This window comes from Rana temporaria, chromosome 11 (assembly GCF_905171775.1).
Source record: "Rana temporaria chromosome 11, aRanTem1.1, whole genome shotgun sequence".
In the NCBI taxonomy this organism is placed as follows: domain Eukaryota; kingdom Metazoa; phylum Chordata; class Amphibia; order Anura; family Ranidae; genus Rana; species Rana temporaria.
In genome coordinates this window covers 150,378,651-150,399,658 of record NC_053499.1, presented here as the reverse complement: position 1 = coordinate 150,399,658, position 21,008 = coordinate 150,378,651, and the positions used below count along the sequence as shown (strand labels likewise).

The window sequence follows — 21,008 nt, the reverse complement described above, 5'->3', positions numbered from 1 at the left end:
TAACATCCACACGGGTGGAAAGTTTTCCCAGCAGAACATTGCCCAAAGCATCACATGGTCTCCACCGGCTCGGCGTCTTCCCATATGGTCTCCTTCCTCTGCTATCAGCCTGAATCACTTCTGACAAGTTTTCCTGACACCAAGAAAGAAAAATGGTGACAGGGGAGGGATCTCCAGCACACAGCTTGGGATTGACAGCCTCAGCATTGTTCCTGTGCACTGTGTGGAGTGGGGGGGGGGGTATCCCTTCCCTCCAATCAGCTCTCAGCTCTCCTCGCTGATCTTTTCAGAATGTGACTTCAGCTCCCCGCCCCCTGCTTTCTGAAAGCTCAGACAAGCTGTATACATTCTGCACTGCGTAGAAGAGAGAAGGACAGCAGATAAACAGGTACAACTTACGTAGGTGGATTTGTTTCATCTCTGGGCATCACCTGAGGCCAGTCACTTCACTGGGTACATGGAAGGGTTTACAACCACTTTAGAGTAAATAAATGTGTTGCCTTTACAACCATTTTAACCTGTCAGTGGTCATAAGGTTATGCCCAGTGGCGTAGTGTGGGGAGTGCGAGGGGGGCCACCGCCCCGGGCGCAAAATTAAGAGGGGTGCTGTCACGAGTGTGGAGAGGAGGGAGCGCCAACAACAGATGGGACATAGGAACATATGCATGATGTCACCACTCCAGGCTTATCCAGTCATTATCAAACATCTCACATAGTGGATCATGTGACCAGACTGGAGATAGCTGAAAATAGGTAAGTCCATGGGTCAGGGGGGCGAAAATTACTTGCCTTGCCCCAGGCGCTGACATAACCATGCTACGCCACTGTATGCCCGATCGGTGTATGTAATTCCTGTGCTCTTCAGCTCCATCTAATGGCCATAATTTAGTATTTTTTCTATTGCAAATATTTTTTTTTTTAAATACAGAGCTACGGCCACTAGATGGAGCTGGGGAGCATAAGAATTACATATATCTTATGTTATAAAAAAAAAAAAAAAAAAGATACAATTTAAACCACTTAAGGACCCCTTCACACCGATATATGTCGGCAGAATGGCACGGCTGGGCACATCAACGTACCTGTACGTGGCCCTTTAAGCCCAGCCGTGGGGTCGCGCGCGGTCCGAAATTCCGTGGCCGCGGGAGCCGCGGCCCCGATCGCCGCTGGAGTCCCGCGATCGCTCCCCGGAGCTGAAGAACGGGGAGAGGTGTGTGTAAACACAGCTTCCCCGTTCTTCACTGTGGCTCCGTCATTGATCGTGTGTTCCCTGATATAGGGAAACACAATCAATGACGTCACACGTCCAGCCCCGCCCCCTACAGTTAGAAACAGAGATGAGGTCACACTTAACCCCTTCAGCGCCCCCTTGTGGTTAAACTGCAATTGTCATTTTCACAGTAAACAATGCATTTTTAATGCATTTTTTGCTGTGAAAATGACAATGGTCCCAAAAATGTGTCAAAAGTGTCCGACATAATGTCGCAGTCACGAAAAAAAAAACGCTGATCGCCGTCATTAGTAGTAAAAAATATATATATATTTTTTTATAAAAATGCAATAAAACTATCCCCTATTTTGTAAACGCTATAAATTGTGCGCAAACCAATCGATAAACGCTTATTGCGTTTTTTTTTACCAAAAATATGTAGAAGAATACGTATCGGCCTAAACTGAGGGAAAAAAATGTTTTTTTATATATGTTTTTGGGGGATATTTATTATAGCAAAAAGGAAAAAATATTGATTTTTTTTCAAAATTGTCACTTTATTTTTGTTTATAGCGCAAAAAATAAAAACCGCAGAGGTGATCAAATACCACCAAAAGAAAGCTCTATTTGTGGGGAAAAAAAAGGACGCCAATTTTGTTTGGGAGCCACGTCGCACGACCGCGCAATTGTCAGTTAAAGCGACGCAGTGCTGAATCGCAAAAACTGGCCGGGTGCTTTAACTGCCTAAAGGTCCGGGTCTTAAGTGGTTAAGTAGCAAAGTTTGGCGCCATTCCACGAGCGGGTGTAATTTTGAAGCGTGACATGTTAAGTATCTATTTACTCGGCGTAACTTCATCTTTAAAAAATATGCAAAAAAAATTGGCTAACTTTACATTTTTTATTTAAAGCATTAAACTGTCCCCCCCCCCCAAAAAAAAAAACGCTGCCCAAATACCGTGCAAGATAAAAAGTTGCTATTACCGGCGTTGTATTCTCCAGGGTCTCTGCTAAAAAAAACATATATAATGTTTGGAGGTTCCATGTAATTTTCCAGCAAAAAAAATATTAATGATTTTTACATGTAGGAGAGAAATGTCAGAATTGGCCTGGTTGGCAAGTGGACTAGAATTGCTACATTGTATCTCTTATTACAAAGATGTATTTCCTATGCTCATCAGCTCCATCTATTGACCATAATTCAATATGTTATAATTGCAAATAAAAATAAAAACATTTGTTCAGAAAATAAATAGCCTAATAACATTTGTTTTTGCGCGTTTTCGCACAGAACAAATGTTGTTACGAATACACCTAAACCGCACAATTGCTCAGTCCTGAGAGGAGAGAACTGTTACGGATTACAGCAGGAGGGGAAATACGTTTTAAAGCGGAGTTCCAACCACAATTAGCATTTTTTAAATGTATGTCCTTTCATCCTGCGTTTTTATAATATAAATCTGGTCACTTACTATTTTACAATCCGCCGCCGATCCGCATAGATATTCAAAAAAAGATAGTTTTATAAAACTATATCTACACCATTGTCATTTTGCTTGTGGGCATTGTGAAGCCCACAAGCACTTACTTCCTGGAAGTCTTGGATGGGGAGTGATAATTGGACAGCGCACTGCATCCTGGGAAATGATGACACACATTTCCCAGGAGCATTAGAGGGAGATGATGTCAGAATCCTAGGTGTTTTCAAAGGCAGATTTCGTGGGACCGCATAGCAACAGGCATTTCCAGATGAGTAAAAAAAAAAAAATTTCTTTTTTTTTTCTTTTTTAGTCGTAAGCTACAGTTTAAAGCAAAATAGTTTTTTTGATGGAACCTCCACTTTTAGATTAACACGAAGGGGAAAAAAAAGCGCATTCCAATGCACATATTTAAATGAAACCTCTAAATAATCACATGAGTAGCTGCTGGGTGAAGCTGCCAGAAATAGCTTGGCAGGCCGCGGGAAAGGCCTTTTCCAGGCGCATTTGTCAAAAGCAATGAAAGTAGAAAAAAAAAATCTGCGGCTCGCTGCTTATGATGGGATCGCTGGCTGAAATGATAATCAACACCATCGCTGTGGAGTCAGTTACATCTCTATAAGCCGTGTTTACAGAGCGCCGGGATACCCCCCGCAGTCCACAGGATGGGTGAGGGGGGGGGGGGTCAAATATAAGCACTCTGTGGGGGAGGTGTCTCAAATAGAGCTCCCATCACTACCACAGGCCGACAAGTTTCTCCAATGCCAGAAGCCAGGTTTCATTATTAGGAGAGTGGCATTTGTGTTTCACAGAAATGGAAGACAAAAAAAAAAAAAAGTACATTTCTGGTCTACTTAGATATTGTGAACTGTGATGGGGGAGCTGCAGCCACTCGTTTTGTCTAGGGGAATCGGCTATTTGTATTAAAATATGAGCCGTACTTACCGTTTTCGAGCTGCATCTTCTTCCGTCGCTTCCGGGTATGGGTCTTCGGGAGCGGGCGTTCCTTCTTGATTGACAGTCTTCCGAGAGGCTTCCGACGGTCGCATCCATCGCGTCACTCGTAGCCGAAAGAAGCCGAACGTCGGTGCGGCTCTATACTGCGCCTGCGCACCGACGTTCGGCTTCTTTCGGAAAATCGTGACGCGATGGATGCGACCGTCGGAAGCCTCTCGGAAGCCTGTCAATCAAGAAGGAACGCCCATTCCCGCAGCCCATACCCGGAAGCGACGGAGAGGATGCATCTCGTAAACGGGTAAGTACTGCACATATTTTAAAACAAATAGCCGATTCCCCTAGACAAAACGAGCAGGAATCTAAGGGGGAAAAGTGCTTAAATACCACCAAAAGAAAGCTCTATTTGTGTAAAAATATATATATCTGTAAATGTCATTTGGGTACATTGTTGCATGGCTGCGCAATTGTCATTCAAAGTGTGACAGCGCTGAAAATTGGCCTGGGCAGGAAGGGAGTAAAAGTGCCCTGTATTGAAGGGGTTAAGAATAGCCTGTGTACGCAACATTACAACTTCTTCACCATCTTTAAAAAAAAATGTGCAATCCTTCTCTAATAATAAACATGAAAATGAAGATATCAACAATATTCATAATTCATTAACCTCCACCAAACACCAACAGAGCGGAGTCGTTCAATCTCACAGAGCTGCGGGAAGTGCGAGCAACTCACAATAAATAAAGCCTTTTGTTAGCCTGTGAGAAGTCAGACCTCCTCCTCTTATCTGGGAGATCTTCGAGGGGATCCCTTATTTCTCTAAACAAATCACTGAGCATTTGGGGAATTGGGTTCCTGGGTTCAAATCCAGGCCAGGACTCCTTGACCACTTGCTTACCGGTGATCTGCCGATATGGTTCCGGCTAACGTGAAAGTTCCTGCGCAGGCGCAATCTTAACTGCCGATAGGGCTCCGGCTAACGAGAAAGTTCCTTTAAGGACTGCGCAGGCGCAAACTTGCCGACGGAAATCTCCGAACCTGCGTCCAATCACAGCTGATCACGGATGTAAACACAAGCTGGTTATCAGCTTTCCTTTCCTAAAACTGACAGAGGGCCAAATTCTCATAGAATGCGCGTTGGCGTAGTGTAAGCCATTTACACCACGCTACCGCAACTTACTGCAGCAAGTGCTGTATTCTCCAAGCACTTGCTCCGTAATTTGCGGCGGCGTAGTGTAAATGGCTCGACGTATGGCCTCGTAATTCAAAGGGGGCGGCATGCATTCAAATTAAGCGCGCCCCCGCGCCGATCGAACTGCGCATGCGCCGGGCGGAAAAAAAGCCCAGTGCGCATGCTCCAGCTCACGACGGAAAACGTCAATGACGCCGACGTGAGCGTCATTGACGTAAAGTCGTATTTGCGGACGACTTAGTAAAACGACGTAACCGACGGAAAAAGACGACGCTGACCCGACGCCATACTTAACATGGCATACGGCGGCATGGCGTAAGGTTACCCCTCATATAGCAGGGGTAACCTTACGCTTACGCAAACGACGACGCGGCACAAATTAGTTCCGGAATCGGCGTATCAGGCTCATTTGCATAGTCAAATGAGAAGTGAACGTAAACGCCACCTAGCGGCCAGCGTAGAATTACATCTAAGATCCGACGGTGTAAGTGACTAACACCTGTCGGATCTATGCCGTATCTATGCGAAAATGATTCTAGGAATCAGACGCATAGATACCCGGGGCCAAAAACAGAGATACGGCTGTGTTTCCTGAGATACACCGTCGTAACTCTTCTGAGAATCTGGCCCAGAATGAGGAAGGGAAAAGAGAGCCGATAAGTGTCTACTCTAAAAGGGACAATGACACTGATAACCAGGGCACCGATTATCAGTGTCTTGATTATCAGTGCAGTCCCACCAGTGCTGCCAATCAGTGCCCACCAGTGCTGCCAATCAGTGCCCACCAGTGCTGCCAATCAGTGGCCATCAGTGCTGCCAATCAGTGCTCACCAGTGATGCCAATCAGTGCCCACCAGTGCTGCCAATCAGTGCTCGCCAGTGCTGCCAATCAGTGCTCACCAGTGCTCACCAGTGCTGCCAATCAGTGCCCACCAGTGCTGCCAATCGGTGCTCACCAGTCCTGCCAATCAGTGCTCATCAGTGACTCCTACCAGAGCCTATCAGTGCATATTTTCAGTGCCCATCAATGCAGCCTACCAGTGCCCATCTGTGAAGGAGAAAAACTACCTGTTTGCAAAATTTTAAAATAAAACTATGATTTATTTTTCTTCAAATTTAGCAAAAAATAAAAACCCCAGTGGTGATTAATTACCACCAAAAGAAAGCTCTATTTGTGTAAAAAAAAAATTATACAAATTTCATATGGGTACAGCGTTGCATGACCGCACAACTGTCCCTCAAACTGTGACAGCGCTGAAAGCTGAACATTGGCCTGGGCAGGAAGGGGGTGAAAGTGCCCGGCGGTAGGTAAGTGGTTAAGAAGAGAAGATTCGGTACCCTCAGCTTCTCCCCATTCATTGTGGTATCGGTCCGGAGGACACTTGCGGCGACCCTGCAGTAGATGGCTCCCACTTACCGTCTATAGGGACTCCAGAATGAAGACAAAGCCGCCTTTAAAGCAACAGGGACAATGGAAAGAGCTGTGGAAGTGGAGAGGGGTATTGGATACATTGTAATTAGACGGGTGATGAGTGACAGACGCTTCTAGAAGGCTTTAATTGAGACGGTAATAAGTGGGAGTGAATGAGCGCTCAGATACATGACCGAGGCGAGATTTCCCGTTTCCCAGTGATAAGCTCTCCTTACAGAATCCACACTTTATTTTCTCACCAGGCAGAGGATCCGCACAATGACTCTTCTCATCCACCAGGGGGGGGACCAATGATGCCTTGTAGGTGAGCTTACATAAGACCACTCAGTCCTCTCTAGTCTGGGTGTTGTACCAGCAGCTGAAGTTATAAGCAAATCTCAATTTTTCCCGCAAATGTCACATGGGCCTCTTTTATAGACATGCGCATTCGTTTTCGTCCGAATGCATTTTCATCCGAATTTCAGGTATTTTCGTTATCGTTTTAACAAACGATAACGAAAGCACAGAAAACAAAAAATCGAAAGATCCGACATAAACAAATGCTTTGTTTTCGTTTTCGTTGCGGTCGAATGTGCCTAACCTTAAAGTGGCGGTTCACCCAAAAAATAATTTTTTAACATTACATTCAGCCGAGTTGTCCTTTTTTTTCCGTACATACTGTATTTTCACCGCCATATCCGAGTATGTCTTCTGCGGGACTGGGCGTTCCTATCTGATTGACAGGCTTCCGACCGTCGCATACTACGCGTCACGAGTTGCCGAAAGAAGCCGAACGTCGGTGCGCAGGCGCCGTATAGAGCCGCACCGACATTCTGCTTTTTTCGGCAACTCGTGATGCGCTGTATTTGACGGTCGGAAGCCTGTCAATCACATAGGAACGCCCAGTCCCGCAGGAGACATACCCGGAAGCGACAGTGAAATACGGTATGTATGGAAAAAAAAAAAAACTCTATTAGTCTAATATTATTCTACATAAAGAGAAAATATTCGACATAGAGAGAAAAGATTCAACATTATAGAGACATGAAGACATGAAGAAGAGTCGACATAGAGAGAAAAGATTCGACATAGAGAGAGACATGAAGATTCGACAGAGAGAGACATGAAGATTTGACATAGAGAGACATGAAGATTCGACAGAGAGAGACATGAAGATTCGACAGAGAGAGACATGAAGATTCGACAGAGAGAGACATGAAGATTCGACATAGAGAGACATGAAGAGTCACAGGGCTAGATTCAGGGGCACGCACATTGTTACGCTACGCCGCCGTAAGTTAGAGAGGCAAGTGCTGTATTCACAAAGCACTTGCCTTCTAAGTTACGGCGGCGTAGCGTAAATGGGGCCAGCGTAAGCAAGCGTAATTCAAATGAGGATGAGGGGGCGTGTTTTATGTTAATTCTTGGTGACCCGACATGATTGACATTTTTCCCGAACGGCGCATGCGCCGTCCGTGGAATTTCCCAGTGTGCATTGCTCCAAAGTACGCCGCAAGGACATCATTGGTTTAGACGTGAACGTAAATTACGTCCAGCCCTATTCGCGAACGACTTACGCAAACAACGTAAAAAATTCAAAATTCGACGCGGCAACGACGTCCATACTTAACATTGCGTACGCCTCATAAAAGGCAGAATTACACTTTCAGGGACACTTCAGGTTGTGTGATAATGTCACTGTACATAGCTCCGCCCTACATGTTTCGTCAGAGTTGACGTCTTGTGGATATTAATGGAAGCCCAAGCTCTGATTTTAAATGGTTGTAGGTACTGGGAACATGTGTTTCTTCTTTAACATTTTTTGGTTTATTGTATTTTATTAGATATGTAGATGTAAGCCTGATAGGAGCAGCACATTTGATATACTATTATTGATGCTTAGCCAATTCCACACAGATAAACTCACCACATATCACCATCTTCAAGAATCTTGTCATTGGGGGCCCCAGCGTGTCCATAGTGAAGCACGGAGGAGTTGTCACCGCTGTGCAAAGAAAAAAAGAAAGGTGTTAACATTGTTACCAACTTATACAGAAGCAAATTCTTCTATATATATATATACACTGTATATATATATATATATATATATATATATATATATATATATATATATATATATATATATATATAAAATATCTGTGCCCGACCAATAACACCGTAGCAATTGCCAAGTTGAATCACTCCACCAAAACTTTTCATCTGTAGGGGAAGTCAATTTGGGCTCAACCAATCATTCAATTATTTTAATACTAAAGCCGCTACATCTGTCCCGCCCACTTGGCGTTTCTCCCAACATTTTCAACAGACTAACATAGTAATATTCCATCCAAGGCCCGGATTCACATACATCGGCGCATATTTATACCGCCGTAGCGTATCTTTTTTACGCTACGCCGACGCAGCGCAGAGAGGCAAGCACTGGATTCGCAAAGCCAGTGCTGCCAAATCTGCGCTGGGTTTTTCTAGGCGTAAGCCGGCGTATGTGGAAGTGGGCGTGAGCCATGCAAATGAGGCGTGACCCCCTGCAAATGATGGGCTGAGTCTCAGACAATGAACGGTGCATTCGCCGTCCCGTGGACGCATCCCAGTGCGCATGCTCAGAATCACGTCGGATCTACTCCCTAAGATACGACGGATCACTGCCTACGGCGTGAACGTAACTTACGCCCAGCCCTATTCACGTCCAACGTAAACGACGTAAAATATGTACGACGGCTTGAGTTCCCTGGTCCATACCTTTGCATGGGTTGCGCCTTATATATGGGGAATAACTTTACGCCGGACGTACGACTTACGCAAACCGTGTATATTATGCGCCAGGCGCAAGTACGTTCGTGAATCGGCGTATCTCCCTCATTTGCATAGAAAATCCATGGGAGCGGCAAATGCGCCCAGCGTAAATATGCGCCCACTATACGCCGGCGTAGACAAGTTACGTCGGTTGGATGAAGCCTATTTTCAGGCGTATCTAGTTTTGTGGGCACGGCGCACAGATACGACGACGCATATTTGCACTTACGCTGCGTATCTCGCGTATACGTCGGCGCAAGTGCTTTGTGAATCCGGGCCCAAGTATTTATGTTTTTAGTTTTGATTAGGTTAGGAAAGTTTAGACCCCTGCCAGAGTTTATTGTTCTCTCTATCCTCCTTTGGAGGGAGGTTTCACCTCACTTCCTGTCCTAGAAACAAAACAGGAAGTTATTAGAAATCTTCCCAAAATTAGCTGAACTCCCTACTTAGACGGTTGTTGCCGCAACAGGTGTTCCTGTTGGAAGATATCCCCTTCATTTCTGTTCTGATGACAACAGTAAAATGTGGAATTTCGCGTCCAGTGGAAGGCCAAGGTCATTCATCAGCGCCCTGGATGAAGATGGCAAATTGCATCAGGTGTCTCCAGTAGAGCTCACCTTTACATCAGGTGTCCCCAGTAGAGCTCACCACCTTTACATCAGGTGTCCCCAGTAGAGTCCACCTTTACATCAGTGGTCCCCAGTAGAGTCTCCCTTTACATCAGGTGTCTCCAAAAGATTCCCCCTTTACACCAGTAGGTAGATTCAGGTAGAGTTAGGCCGACTTATCAGTAGATAAGTCGACCTAACTCAGAATCTACGCCGACCTATGTTTAAGTGTATGCTCAAACAGAGATATGCTTAAACATATCTAAGATAGGACGGCTTGCGCCGTCCTATCTTAGATTGCAATTTTTCGGATGGCCGCTAGGTGGCGCTTCCATTGCGGCCGGCATAGAATATGTAAATGAGTTTCTACGCCGATTCACGAACGTACGCCCGGCCGCCGCAGACGATTTACGCCGTTTCCGTAAGACCTTTACAGGCCTAAAGTTATTCCACCTATTAGGTGGAATAACAATGTTAAAGTATGGCCGCCGTGAGATTCGAAATTTTAACGTAATTTGCATAAGTCGTCCGCGAATCGGGATTTACGTCGTTTACGTCCAACGTCGAAATGAATAGGTCCGTGCGGCGTACGTAACCGCAATGCACACTGGGAAATGTAGTCGCCCGGCGCATGCGCAGTGACAAAAAAACTTCAAAAACGTGAGGTCAAGCCTCATTTCCATTAAACACGGTTCAGGTGCTGGGAAGTCAAATAAGAAAACTCTCCAGCCTCTGCTAAACGAAAAAAAATGATGCTTTAATACTATTCAAAAATGTTAAATAGAGTTCTTTTTTTTATAATGTGTTAAAAGAAAACCCACATTACAGCTGAGGTGCGAGCATGTGCGCCAAATGATGAGTAAATGATAGGTGTGTACTTATAAAAAGCAAAATTCATAGCTGTCCATCCTTTAAATCTGCATGTAAATTCGTTCTGTGTGAATGGGGCAACATCGAACATTCTCAGGTTATATTCTCTGCAGAAACAATGTGCGAATGTGGAAAATACAGCATTATGGCCACTAGATGGAGCTGAGTAACATATATACTTCGTATGATACTCAACACCATCTAGTGGCCATAATGTGGTATTTTCCCTATTCAGGTATTCCCTCTACAGAATATAGCCTGAGTATCAATGGAGAAAGCAATGTACTTTTTTTTTTTTTATAAATACGTGTTACTTTTTCCAAAATAGCTTAAAAAAAAAATACCTAAAACCTGAAGTCTTTGTTTCTATGGCTACCAGAGCCCAAAGCAATAAAAAAAATTCCAAGAGGAACCAGAAAAGAAAAGTATCGGTTAAGCTTTAGTAAACAAGGCGCCGGTAATTGGCTCTAGTAATATGTAATAATGTGGAGAGTTAGAAGGCTTCAGAAGGCGAATTCTCAGCGCGTCCTTCTCTTCGTGTTAGGAATGACGAGGACGGAGAAGCGAGGAGCTCCCAGGATAAAACTCGGCTCAAACAAGCTTTTTAAACCCTAATGTTCTTCTCTGCTCCTGTTTACGATCCAGTGAAGAAACGCAAAGTTGGCCTCCTCTGGGAGGTGGCGGCGGACCGACGTGAAGCGACCTCGGGGGCCTCCAAGGACTCTGCGCGGGTTTGTTCCTCACACAGAAAAGGTCAGTGAAGCTCTTGATGACCGTTCCCCCGAGGCACCGAGCTCCTACCTGACAGGCCTGTCAAGCTGCAGGTACAAAGCAGGTATAAATCTGCGCTCGTCGCAGGACACCAACCGTCCTCGTTGGGTTTAATCTTCAACCAGGAAAAATAATAAGGATGAGCCGCAATCTCCGAAGTGTCACACGGCCTTCATATTCCCGTCTATAACCTTTACAGGCTCAAGATGAAGGGTCTGTGACACGTTTACAGCACAGCGAGCCGGGAGCGGAATAATGAAAGGAACACAGAGAACCCAGAAAAAAAAAAAATCTATCTACTGCATCTCGCTCTCCCTCTATCTCTTTCCCCCTTTCTCTCCCTATATGTCCCCCCCCCCCTTTCTCTCCCTCTAGCTCCCACCTTTTCTCTCCCTCTATCTCTCCTCTCCCTCTATCTCTATCTCTCCCTCTATCTCTATCTCTCCCTCTATCTCTATCTCTCCCTCTATCTCTATCTCTCCCTCTATCTCTATCTCTCCCTCTATCTCTATCTCTCCTTCTATCTCTATCTCTCCTTCTATCTCTATCTCTCCTTCTATCTCTCCTCTCCCTCTATCTCTATCTCTCCCTCTATCTCTATCTCTCCCTCTATCTCTCCCTCTATCTCTCCTCTCCCTCTATCTCTATCTCTCCCTCTATCTCTCCCTCTATCTCTATCTCTCCCTCTATCTCTATCTCTCCCTCTATCTCTATCTCTCCCTCTATCTCTATCTCTCCCTCTATCTCTATCTCTCCCTCTATCTCTATCTCTATCTCTCCCTCTATCTCTATCTCTATCTCTATCTCTCCCTCTATCTCTATCTCTCCCTCTATCTCTATCTCTCCCTCTATCTCTATCTCTCCCTCTATCTCTATCTCTCCCTCTATCTCTATCTCTCCCTCTATCTCTATCTCTCCCTCTATCTATCTCTCCCTCTATCTATCTCTCCCTCTATCTATCTCTCCCTCTATCTATCTCTCCCTCTATCTATCTCTCCCTCTATCTATCTCTCCCTCTATCTATCTCTCCCTCTATCTATCTCTCCCTCTATCTATCTCTCCCTCTATCTATCTCTCCCTCTATCTATCTCTCCCTCTATCTATCTCTCCCTCTATCTCTCCCTCTATCTCTCCTCTCCCTCTATCTCTATCTCTCCCTCTATCTCTCCCTCTATCTCTATCTCTCCCTCTATCTCTATCTCTATCTCTCCCTCTATCTCTATCTCTCCCTCTATCTCTATCTCTATCTCTATCTCTCCCTCTATCTATCTCTCCCTCTATCTCTATCTCTCCCTCTATCTCTATCTCTCCCTCTATCTATCTCTCCCTCTATCTATCTCTCCCTCTATCTATCTCTCCCTCTATCTATCTCTCCCTCTATCTATCTCTCCCTCTATCTATCTCTCCCTCTATCTATCTCTCCCTCTATCTATCTCTCCCTCTATCTATCTCTCCCTCTATCTATCTCTCCCTCTATCTATCTCTCCCTCTATCTATCTCTCCCTCTATCTATCTCTCCCTCTATCTATCTCTCCCTCTATCTCTATCTCTCCTCTTCCTCCATCTCCCCTCCCCTTTTCTCCCCCTCTATCTCCCTCCTTTCTCTCCTTCTATCCCCCCCCCTTTTTTTTCTCCCTCTATCTCCCCCCCCTTTTCTCTCCCTCCATTCCCCCCCTTTTCTCATTACTCTAATTAAGAATGCAATTGCTGACGTGACCTTTTCTTTCATGTGAAGTTTGAATTTCAATGACAGGTCCACTTTACAAAGGCAGGGCCAGATTTCACGGTCAGAGATAATACATCTGTGTTTTTAATCAGGGAGAGATCACAGGTAAAAAACAATCACCGATGTCCTCACTAAATCAAATTGTCTTTGTACTCTCACCTCTCGGAATAAACTCTGATTTGTTTATCCCATGGAAAATGTCAAAGACGTCAATCTTCCTCCTGGAACACGGAGCTGTCTCCTGCCCGGAAGCTATGTGTGCTAGGAGTGAGCTGCACCATTCATATCCATCAGTTATTAAAGCGTTCCAAGTCTAAAGATCCACGGGAGGCGAAAAATGGAGAGTGCAAAATCTGGTGCAGCCATGCATGGTAGCCAATCAGCTTCCAACTTCAGCTCGCTCAATTAAGCTTTGACAATAAAACCTGAAAGTTGATTGGTTTCTCTGCAGAGCTGCATCAGATTTTGCACTCCCCAGTTGTAGGAAATCAACCCCATGGAGTCCTCAGATCCGATACGGGTAATCTAGCACAATCTGGACACTCATGTCTTTACACATGGCTTCCTAACCCTTTCGCTGCCAGAGACATTTAAAAAAAAAATTTAACGGCTGAAGATTAGGAGAAGAAGAGACCCTGGGGAATAAAATAAGGGGGTTAGCTCAATTTTTTTTTATGTCACTGGATATTTGCGCAAGTGCAAAAAAAAAAAAACACACCCTAAAAAACAACTATGTACCATCCCATACAGCATACTAGCGTCAGCTACAGTATGTTTTTTTTTTTTTTTTGCGCTGTACTTACCGTTTAATCGTCCACTTTCGTTTCAGACTCTGGCGGGGAAATAGGCGTTCCTATGAAGAGGGGAACATGATTGACGTCCGGCTATGGCGCGTCACGCGTTCCGAAAATAGCCGGAGTAGGACTCGGCTCTTCACAGCGCTATACGGCGCCTGCGCACAGACTAGGCGCTGACTGCGCCGTATATATCCGAGTCCTATTTCGGCTATTTTCGGAACGCGTGACGCACCATAGCCGGATGTCAATCATGTTCCCCTCTTCATAGGAACGCCTATTTCCCCGCCAGAGTCTGAAACGAAAGTGGACGATTAAACGGTAAGTACAGCGCAAAAAAAAAAAAACATACTGTAGCTGACAGTACCTCTGCCCTTCCCCAGTTGAGCCTCTGCCCTTCCCCAGTTGAACCTCTGCCCTTCCCCAGTTGAACCTCTGCCCTTCCCCAGTTGAACCTTTGCCCTTCCCCAGTTGAACCTCTGCCCTTCCCCAGTTGAGCCTCTGCCCTTCGCCAGTTGAGCCTCTGCCCTTCGCCAGTTGAGCCTCTGCCCTTCGCCAGTTGAGTCTCTGCCCTTCGCCAGTTGAACCACTGCCCTTACCCAGTTGCGCCTCTGCCCTTCCCCAGTTGAGCCTCTGCCCTTCCCCAGTTGAGCCTCTGCCCTTCCCCAGTTGAGCCTCTGCCCTTCCCCAGCTGAGTCACTGCCCTTACTTCATTGATTCTCTGCCCTTTCCTCATTGATTCTCTGCCCTTACCCCCCGTGGTGACACTGACTTTAGCTGAAGGATGGTTTTAATGATAAAAGATGGAGCTTTTCTGAAATATGGTACTGTTGCTGTGCATTGTGACATGTATTCAGTTTATTTGTGCGCTGACACATCCACTAGAAACCTACATACATGCCCAACATTCTGCTTTTAGAGAATGACCTACCTGCCACAGATACAGGTGTAGGACGTGTGTCGCATTCCTCCGCGAGCGTAGCAATAGTGCAGAAACACGCTATGAGAAAGAGAAAAGAAAAAATACTTGAAACTCAGAGAAAACACAAAAAAGTACTGACATAATTCACATTATTCTAACCACCGAACAAAGCCACAACTCCATTATCAGACGGAGGTTCTAACCCTTTCCCACACAATCCACAACTAAGAAAAATGTTTCGAATGGAGTCAGATGACTGCATTAAAAAATAGTTTTTTTTTTTTTAATCCTTTGTTAAATCTCAATACTCCACTCCACTCCACCCCACCCCACCCCACCCCACTCCACTCCACTCAACTCCAGCAATGGCTGTATGGCATTTCTCGGGGCAGGTGCCCTGATAATGACAACAAAGCACCATGCCTGTGTAATGTGTGTTGAAGCGGCCCACTTGAAATCTCCATCAGAAGCCCATGTGACAGGATGACAACACAGAAGCACAATTGGAGGTCATAGACAGAACGTTGTCACCCTGTAACAGGAAGTGCCTGAACAAAAACCTTTGTGGCAGGATCACAAGTTATAACATGAAGCTTAAAGCCTGGTACACACGATCAGATTTTCCGTAGAAAAAGCGTCTGCCTTTTGTCCGAAGGACATTGGCCAGAATCTTGTCTTGCATACAGACGGCACACAATTGTCGGCCAACCAACACGAATGTAGTGACGTACTACGTGATTTTTCAGCTCTTTCGCGCCACCCTTTGGGCACCTTTCTGCTAATGTTGTGTTTGGAGAGCATTGCTTCTGAGCATGCATGTTAGTACTTTGGACTTTTGTACACACAATCGGAAAATCTGATAGCAGACCGTTGTCCGCGGAAAATTTTAAAGCCTGCCAACCAACATTTGGCCGCGGAAAATTTCGACAACAATTGTCCAAAGGAGCGTACAAACGGTCGGATTTTAGGCCAACAGTCTATCAACACATAATTCCTGTTCCTAAAATCCAATCGTTTGTACGAGGCTTAAAGCGGGATTCCACCCACGATTTTATTTTTTTAAACTAACACTGAAGCTGTTAACTTTTAATAAGGACACTTGCCTGTCCTAGTCGCCCCCGACGGCGATCGTTCGGTCCTGGCGCCTCCATCCTTACTAAGGGAAACAGGCAGTGAACTACCCGTTTCCTGCGGCACTTTGTGAATGGGCCGATGCCTCCTGGGATACACTAAGGGCCAGATTCTCGTCCAGCGGCGTATCTTTGCGGCAGCGTAACATATCCGATTTACGTTACGCCTCCGCAACTTAGACAGGCAAGTGCTGTATTCTCAAAGCACTTGCTCCGTAAGTTGCGGCGGCGTAGCGCAAATCGGCCGGCGTAAGCCCGCCTAATTCAAATTTGGAACAGGGGGGCGTGTTTTATGTAAATGTTCTGTGACCCGACGTGATTGACGTTTTTCACGAACGGCGCATGCGCCGTCCGTGGAAATCTCCCAGTGTGCATTGCTCCTAATACGAATGTATTGGTTTTGACGTGAATGTAAATTACGTCCAGCCCCATTCACGGACGAGTTACACAAACAACGTAAAATTTTCAAATTTCGACGCGGGAACAACGTCCATACTTAACATTGGTACGCCTCATGTACGCCTCATATAGCAGGGGTAACTATACGCCAGGAAAAGCCTAACGTAAATGGCGTAACTTTACTGCGTCGGCCGGGCGTACGTTCATGAATTTGCGTATCTAGCTGATATACATATTTTGACGGGTAAATCAGCGTACACGCCCCTAGCGGCCAGCGTAAATATGCAGTTACGATCCGACGGCGTAAGAGACTTACGCCTGTCGGATCTAATAGATATCTATGCGTAACTGATTCTAAGAATCAGGCGCATAGATACGACGGCACAACGCAGAGATACGGCGGCGTATCTGGAGATGCGCCGTCGTATCTCCACTGAGAATCTGGCCCACAGTTCCCAAAAGGCAGCGCGGCTCATTCACCAGAAGACACGGCGACGGAGGACGAGGCAGAAGATCCACCGCAGTGGAAGAAGAGGCAGAAGAGCTACTTCCGCATAGCAACCGCCCTTACAGGTGAGTATAAAAATTTTTTCACATTTTTTTTTAAATTTGTTTTAAGATTTGGGGGGGGGGGGGGGACCTCCACTTTAAGAATGAAAAAATATTGCAAACAGCTTTTCAAATGACATTAAATGCTCATTCACTCCAGCAGCATTGGCCAACGCAAGAACAACGCAATTTGCCTTATGTCTCTATGGCTTTAGTTCAGACTAACGTGCTGCATTGTGGTGTACTTAAAATAAAATAAAAAAAAGGGACATTCAGAAACCTGTGTGACAACGCAGGAGCACAATTGGGAGACATGGAAAGAGCGTTGTCACCCTATACCAAGAAGTCCCAGCACAAGGACCTCCATGGCAGGATCACCAGGAAAGCTGCAGATTTAAAAATATTGAAAATGACTTGTTAAAGCATATAAGAAATTTTAGCTGTTGTGTCAAGTTTAAGAAAAAAAACAAAAAAAACAAAAGGATAAAAAAAATATTGTTATAAATAAAGCTGCAGTAATAATAAACCTCATAGACTCTCATTAGGAACAGAAGAAAAAGGTCATCAAAAGTTGTCCCCCGTAAATAAGCGCTCTTTAGCTTCCAGAGATAACGAGCCGGGCTCGGCTCCATCGCGTCGGAAGATTCCTGCGAACGATGGTAAATACGCGCAGCGCGTTTAATTACTGTGAGATTACGGGGCGTGCTGTCGGAGGCGGCTCAAAGCTGCGCTGAGCCATTTTTCACCGCTAATTTCTCCAAACTAAAGAGCTCTAACAGGCCGCGTTTTGGCTCCTAATCAAAGCGGCCCAGATTTCATGGAGGAGATCCCAGAGGAGAGCGCGCTATTGTCTTATCGGCCTCGCCAAACGGCTTATAACAGAGAAAGTTCTCCACGCCTTCGTCTCCGAGTAATGAAAGTAAGGAACGGCGGCTAATGGGGTCTCTGTTCTGAATTCTTCCCGATTTTCCACCCTGGGGACCGGATTCATAAAGGAGTGCTCCAACTCAAAGACAAAACAGTTCCAATACGTTCAATGGGAACATGAATGAATGAATGAAAAACGTATATAGCGCGGCGCATGCGAACTGAATCGCCTCATGGTTACCTGTAAAAATATTTGTAAGGTATAGACTTTTCGAATGATTTTGGATGATTCCCCTGAACCCTAGTGTGCCACATAGGGAGGGACTACACTATACACCACCTGCAAGCTCTGTGTCACTGCCCCGCCTCCTACAATCTCCCTCCTTTTTGAAATTGAAGACATGGGGGTAGATTCAGAAAGCAATTACGCCTGCGTATCCATAGATACGCAGCGTAATTGCTAAGTAGCGCCGGCGTATCTACTTTCTGTATTCAGAAAGCTCGATACGCCTACTGTAGCCTAAGATATGACTGGCATAAGTCTCTTATGCCATCGTATCTTAGGGTGCATTCTGACGCTGGCCGCTAGGTGGCGCACCCGTAGTTGTCAGCGTAGAGTATGCAAATTGCATACTTACGCCGATTCACAAACGTACACATGGCCGGCGCTCGTTTTTTACGTCGTTTGCGTACGTCGTTTTCGCCGTAAGGCTGCTCCTGCTATTAGGAGGCGCAGCCAATGGTAAGTATGGACGTCGTTCCCGCGTCGCGATTTTCAAAATTTGCGTCGTTTGCGTAACTCGTTCGTGAATGGCGCTGGACGCCATTTACGTTCACGTAGAAGCCAATGACGTCCTTGCGACGTCATTTACCGCAATGCACGTCGGGAAATTTTCCCGACGGAGCATGCGCAGTACGTTTGGCACGGGAACGCGCCTAATTTAAATGATCCACCCCCCCTACGGGATCATTTAAATTACGCGCGCTTACGCCGGCCCCTTTTACGAAACGCCGCCGCAAATTACGGAGCAAATGCAAACGCGCAACAGTGACCCTATTTTGCGTTACAAAAACGGTAACCTGCGTTTTAATTAGACCAATGTTACTCCTAAAAAAAAAAAAAACATTTAATGAGTGCTACATAAAACTTTTCATCCTGATAAACAGTTTCAAGGTCAATTAAACTCACAGAATGAAAAGCCCTTAATTGGTGATTTAATGCTGTCAGAAAACTCGGCAGGAAGAGATTCTCCTCCAGCTGGACATCTGGGTCAGCAGATTTCAAACAGCATGGATTCCGAGCGACGCCGGGATGTGGAGCGCCGACGAGGAAGGGTCGGACCTTGATCAAGATGAAGGAGAGGGCATGTTAACCCAGAAACCTTGGGTACGAAGGGGCACGTTCATGGGAAATGGTCCAACGCCACGATGCTACCCTTCACAACAAACACAATTCTTTATAAAAAAAAGTCCTGCTAGCAGCATCTTTGGAGCGGTGTGTATACTGCTCTTCCACCGTTCCTGCCCACTGAAATGAATGGGCACCGCGGCTATACCGCCGGCAAAGTGCCTCTGCTTTGCAGCGTTTTAACCCTCTCTCGGCCACAGGTGGAGGGTAAAAGCGCCCCACTAGCGGCCGAATAGCGCAGCGAAATTGACGGTAAAGCGCCCTTACCGCCGATGCCGCCCCCGCCCCAGTGTGAAAGGGGCTTAAAGGGGAGGTTCCCCCTAAAAAAAAATTCTAACAATACATTGAGAAGACTGATTGCACTGCGGGTATGCTGTTTTTTTTTTTTCGTACATACCTCGATATCGCCGTTTCATCCCTCGGCTTCCGGGTATGATTCTTGCAGGTCTGGGCGTTCCTAGTTGATTGACGTTCCTCCAACTGACGCATACTTGCGCAGCAGCCGACTCTATACGGCGCCTGCACAATGACGTTCGGCTTCTGTCGGAAAGTCGTGACGCGCAGTATGCACCGGTCGGAGGAACGTCAATCAACTAGGTCCAGCAATCAATTTTAGAAGCGGTGGTAGAGGCCAATCGCTGAGCCAGAGAATCCTCCAGAGCCGGCAGGGTCTTCCCATAGAGATAAGTGATGGCAAGATGGTAACTTCTAATCTCTATGCCCTTGGAAGACCAGAGCGAAGTCATGATGTCACTTCTGGTTCTCGGGCCATGTAAACATGTTTTTCTTATATTTTCTAAAAGCAAAAGATTTTTATATATATATATATATATATATATATATATATATATATATATATATATATATATATATATATATATATATATATATATATATATATATATATATATATATATATTATATATATATATATTTATATATATTTTTGCTTTTAAAGGGTAGAGGAGATATATGGGGTCGTTTAGACCCCAGAACTTTCAATAAAGAGGATCTGTCATGCTGTATTGGTATCGCTTGTGTAAGGGGTTAGCTCGGTAGCGGGGTGTGTGACCCCCTGTATGGGTTCACTACACACTGAATTTATACAGAGAAACAGCCGAAGACGGTTGAAAACAAAGATTTTGGTTTATTCTTCCATCTTGCTGGAAACAAGTGCAAGCATCCAAACAGCATAAACAAAATCAAACAAAAAATAAACCCTGGCCACTTGGGGCGTCTACCTTCACCACACAGGAACCTATCTAGGGAGTCTGGCACAGCCTACTGCTGGGTAGACACTGCTGATCATACAGCAGAAAACAATTGTCTCTTTTTGATTTATCACACAAATAAAAATCAACAGCACCTCACCTCTTCAGAAGTATTTCTGCTACTGCTCTCCTTCACTCAGAAAGCCTCAGGATGCAGCAATCAGTAATAATCCTCTGGATTACTTATAGAGGCCTTATTTGCCTCATTCTGAAAAGCTGAAGTTTTTCAACGCCTTTAAACCTTTCTGGGTACTTCTGCAGCCGACACCCGATAATAATTGGTGTATTGTCCAAACAAGGCAGAAATGTATCTCCCGTCTGTGACAAACACCCACAGATTTACCTGACTTCCTGTTACTCTAGACATGTGCAATTTGTTTTGTTCCAATACATTTTTTTAACAAATTTTTGACAAATTAGTTCATTCGGAAATATCTGAATTAACGAAAACACGTAATTTCATAAATTCGTAAACTCAAAATTTTGGAATTTGGAACTACAATTTAAAAGAAACGAAAACTCGAAAATCTGAAAGAAAGAATAAAAAACTATTAACTGTTCCCACAAAGTTGGGAGCACGAGTTCCCTTCACTTGGACAAAGGGCCAAGCTAGAGTGGGTGGGTAACTTATCTAGCGCTAACA

General features: G+C 45.2%; 1 protein-coding gene across 1 annotated transcript in view; it reads right to left on the bottom strand.

Moving 5' to 3' along the window:
- Window positions 1-21,008, bottom strand: part of PEPD (peptidase D) — a 158,804-nt gene that overhangs the window by 20,683 nt on the left and 117,113 nt on the right. Inside the window, exons 10-11 of the mRNA XM_040329439.1 lie at window positions 14,751-14,819; window positions 8,167-8,244 (exon numbers count right to left, since the gene is read on the bottom strand). Coding sequence (XP_040185373.1) covers window positions 8,167-8,244; window positions 14,751-14,819 — 147 coding nt within the window. The remainder of the gene's footprint in view (window positions 1-8,166; window positions 8,245-14,750; window positions 14,820-21,008) is intronic.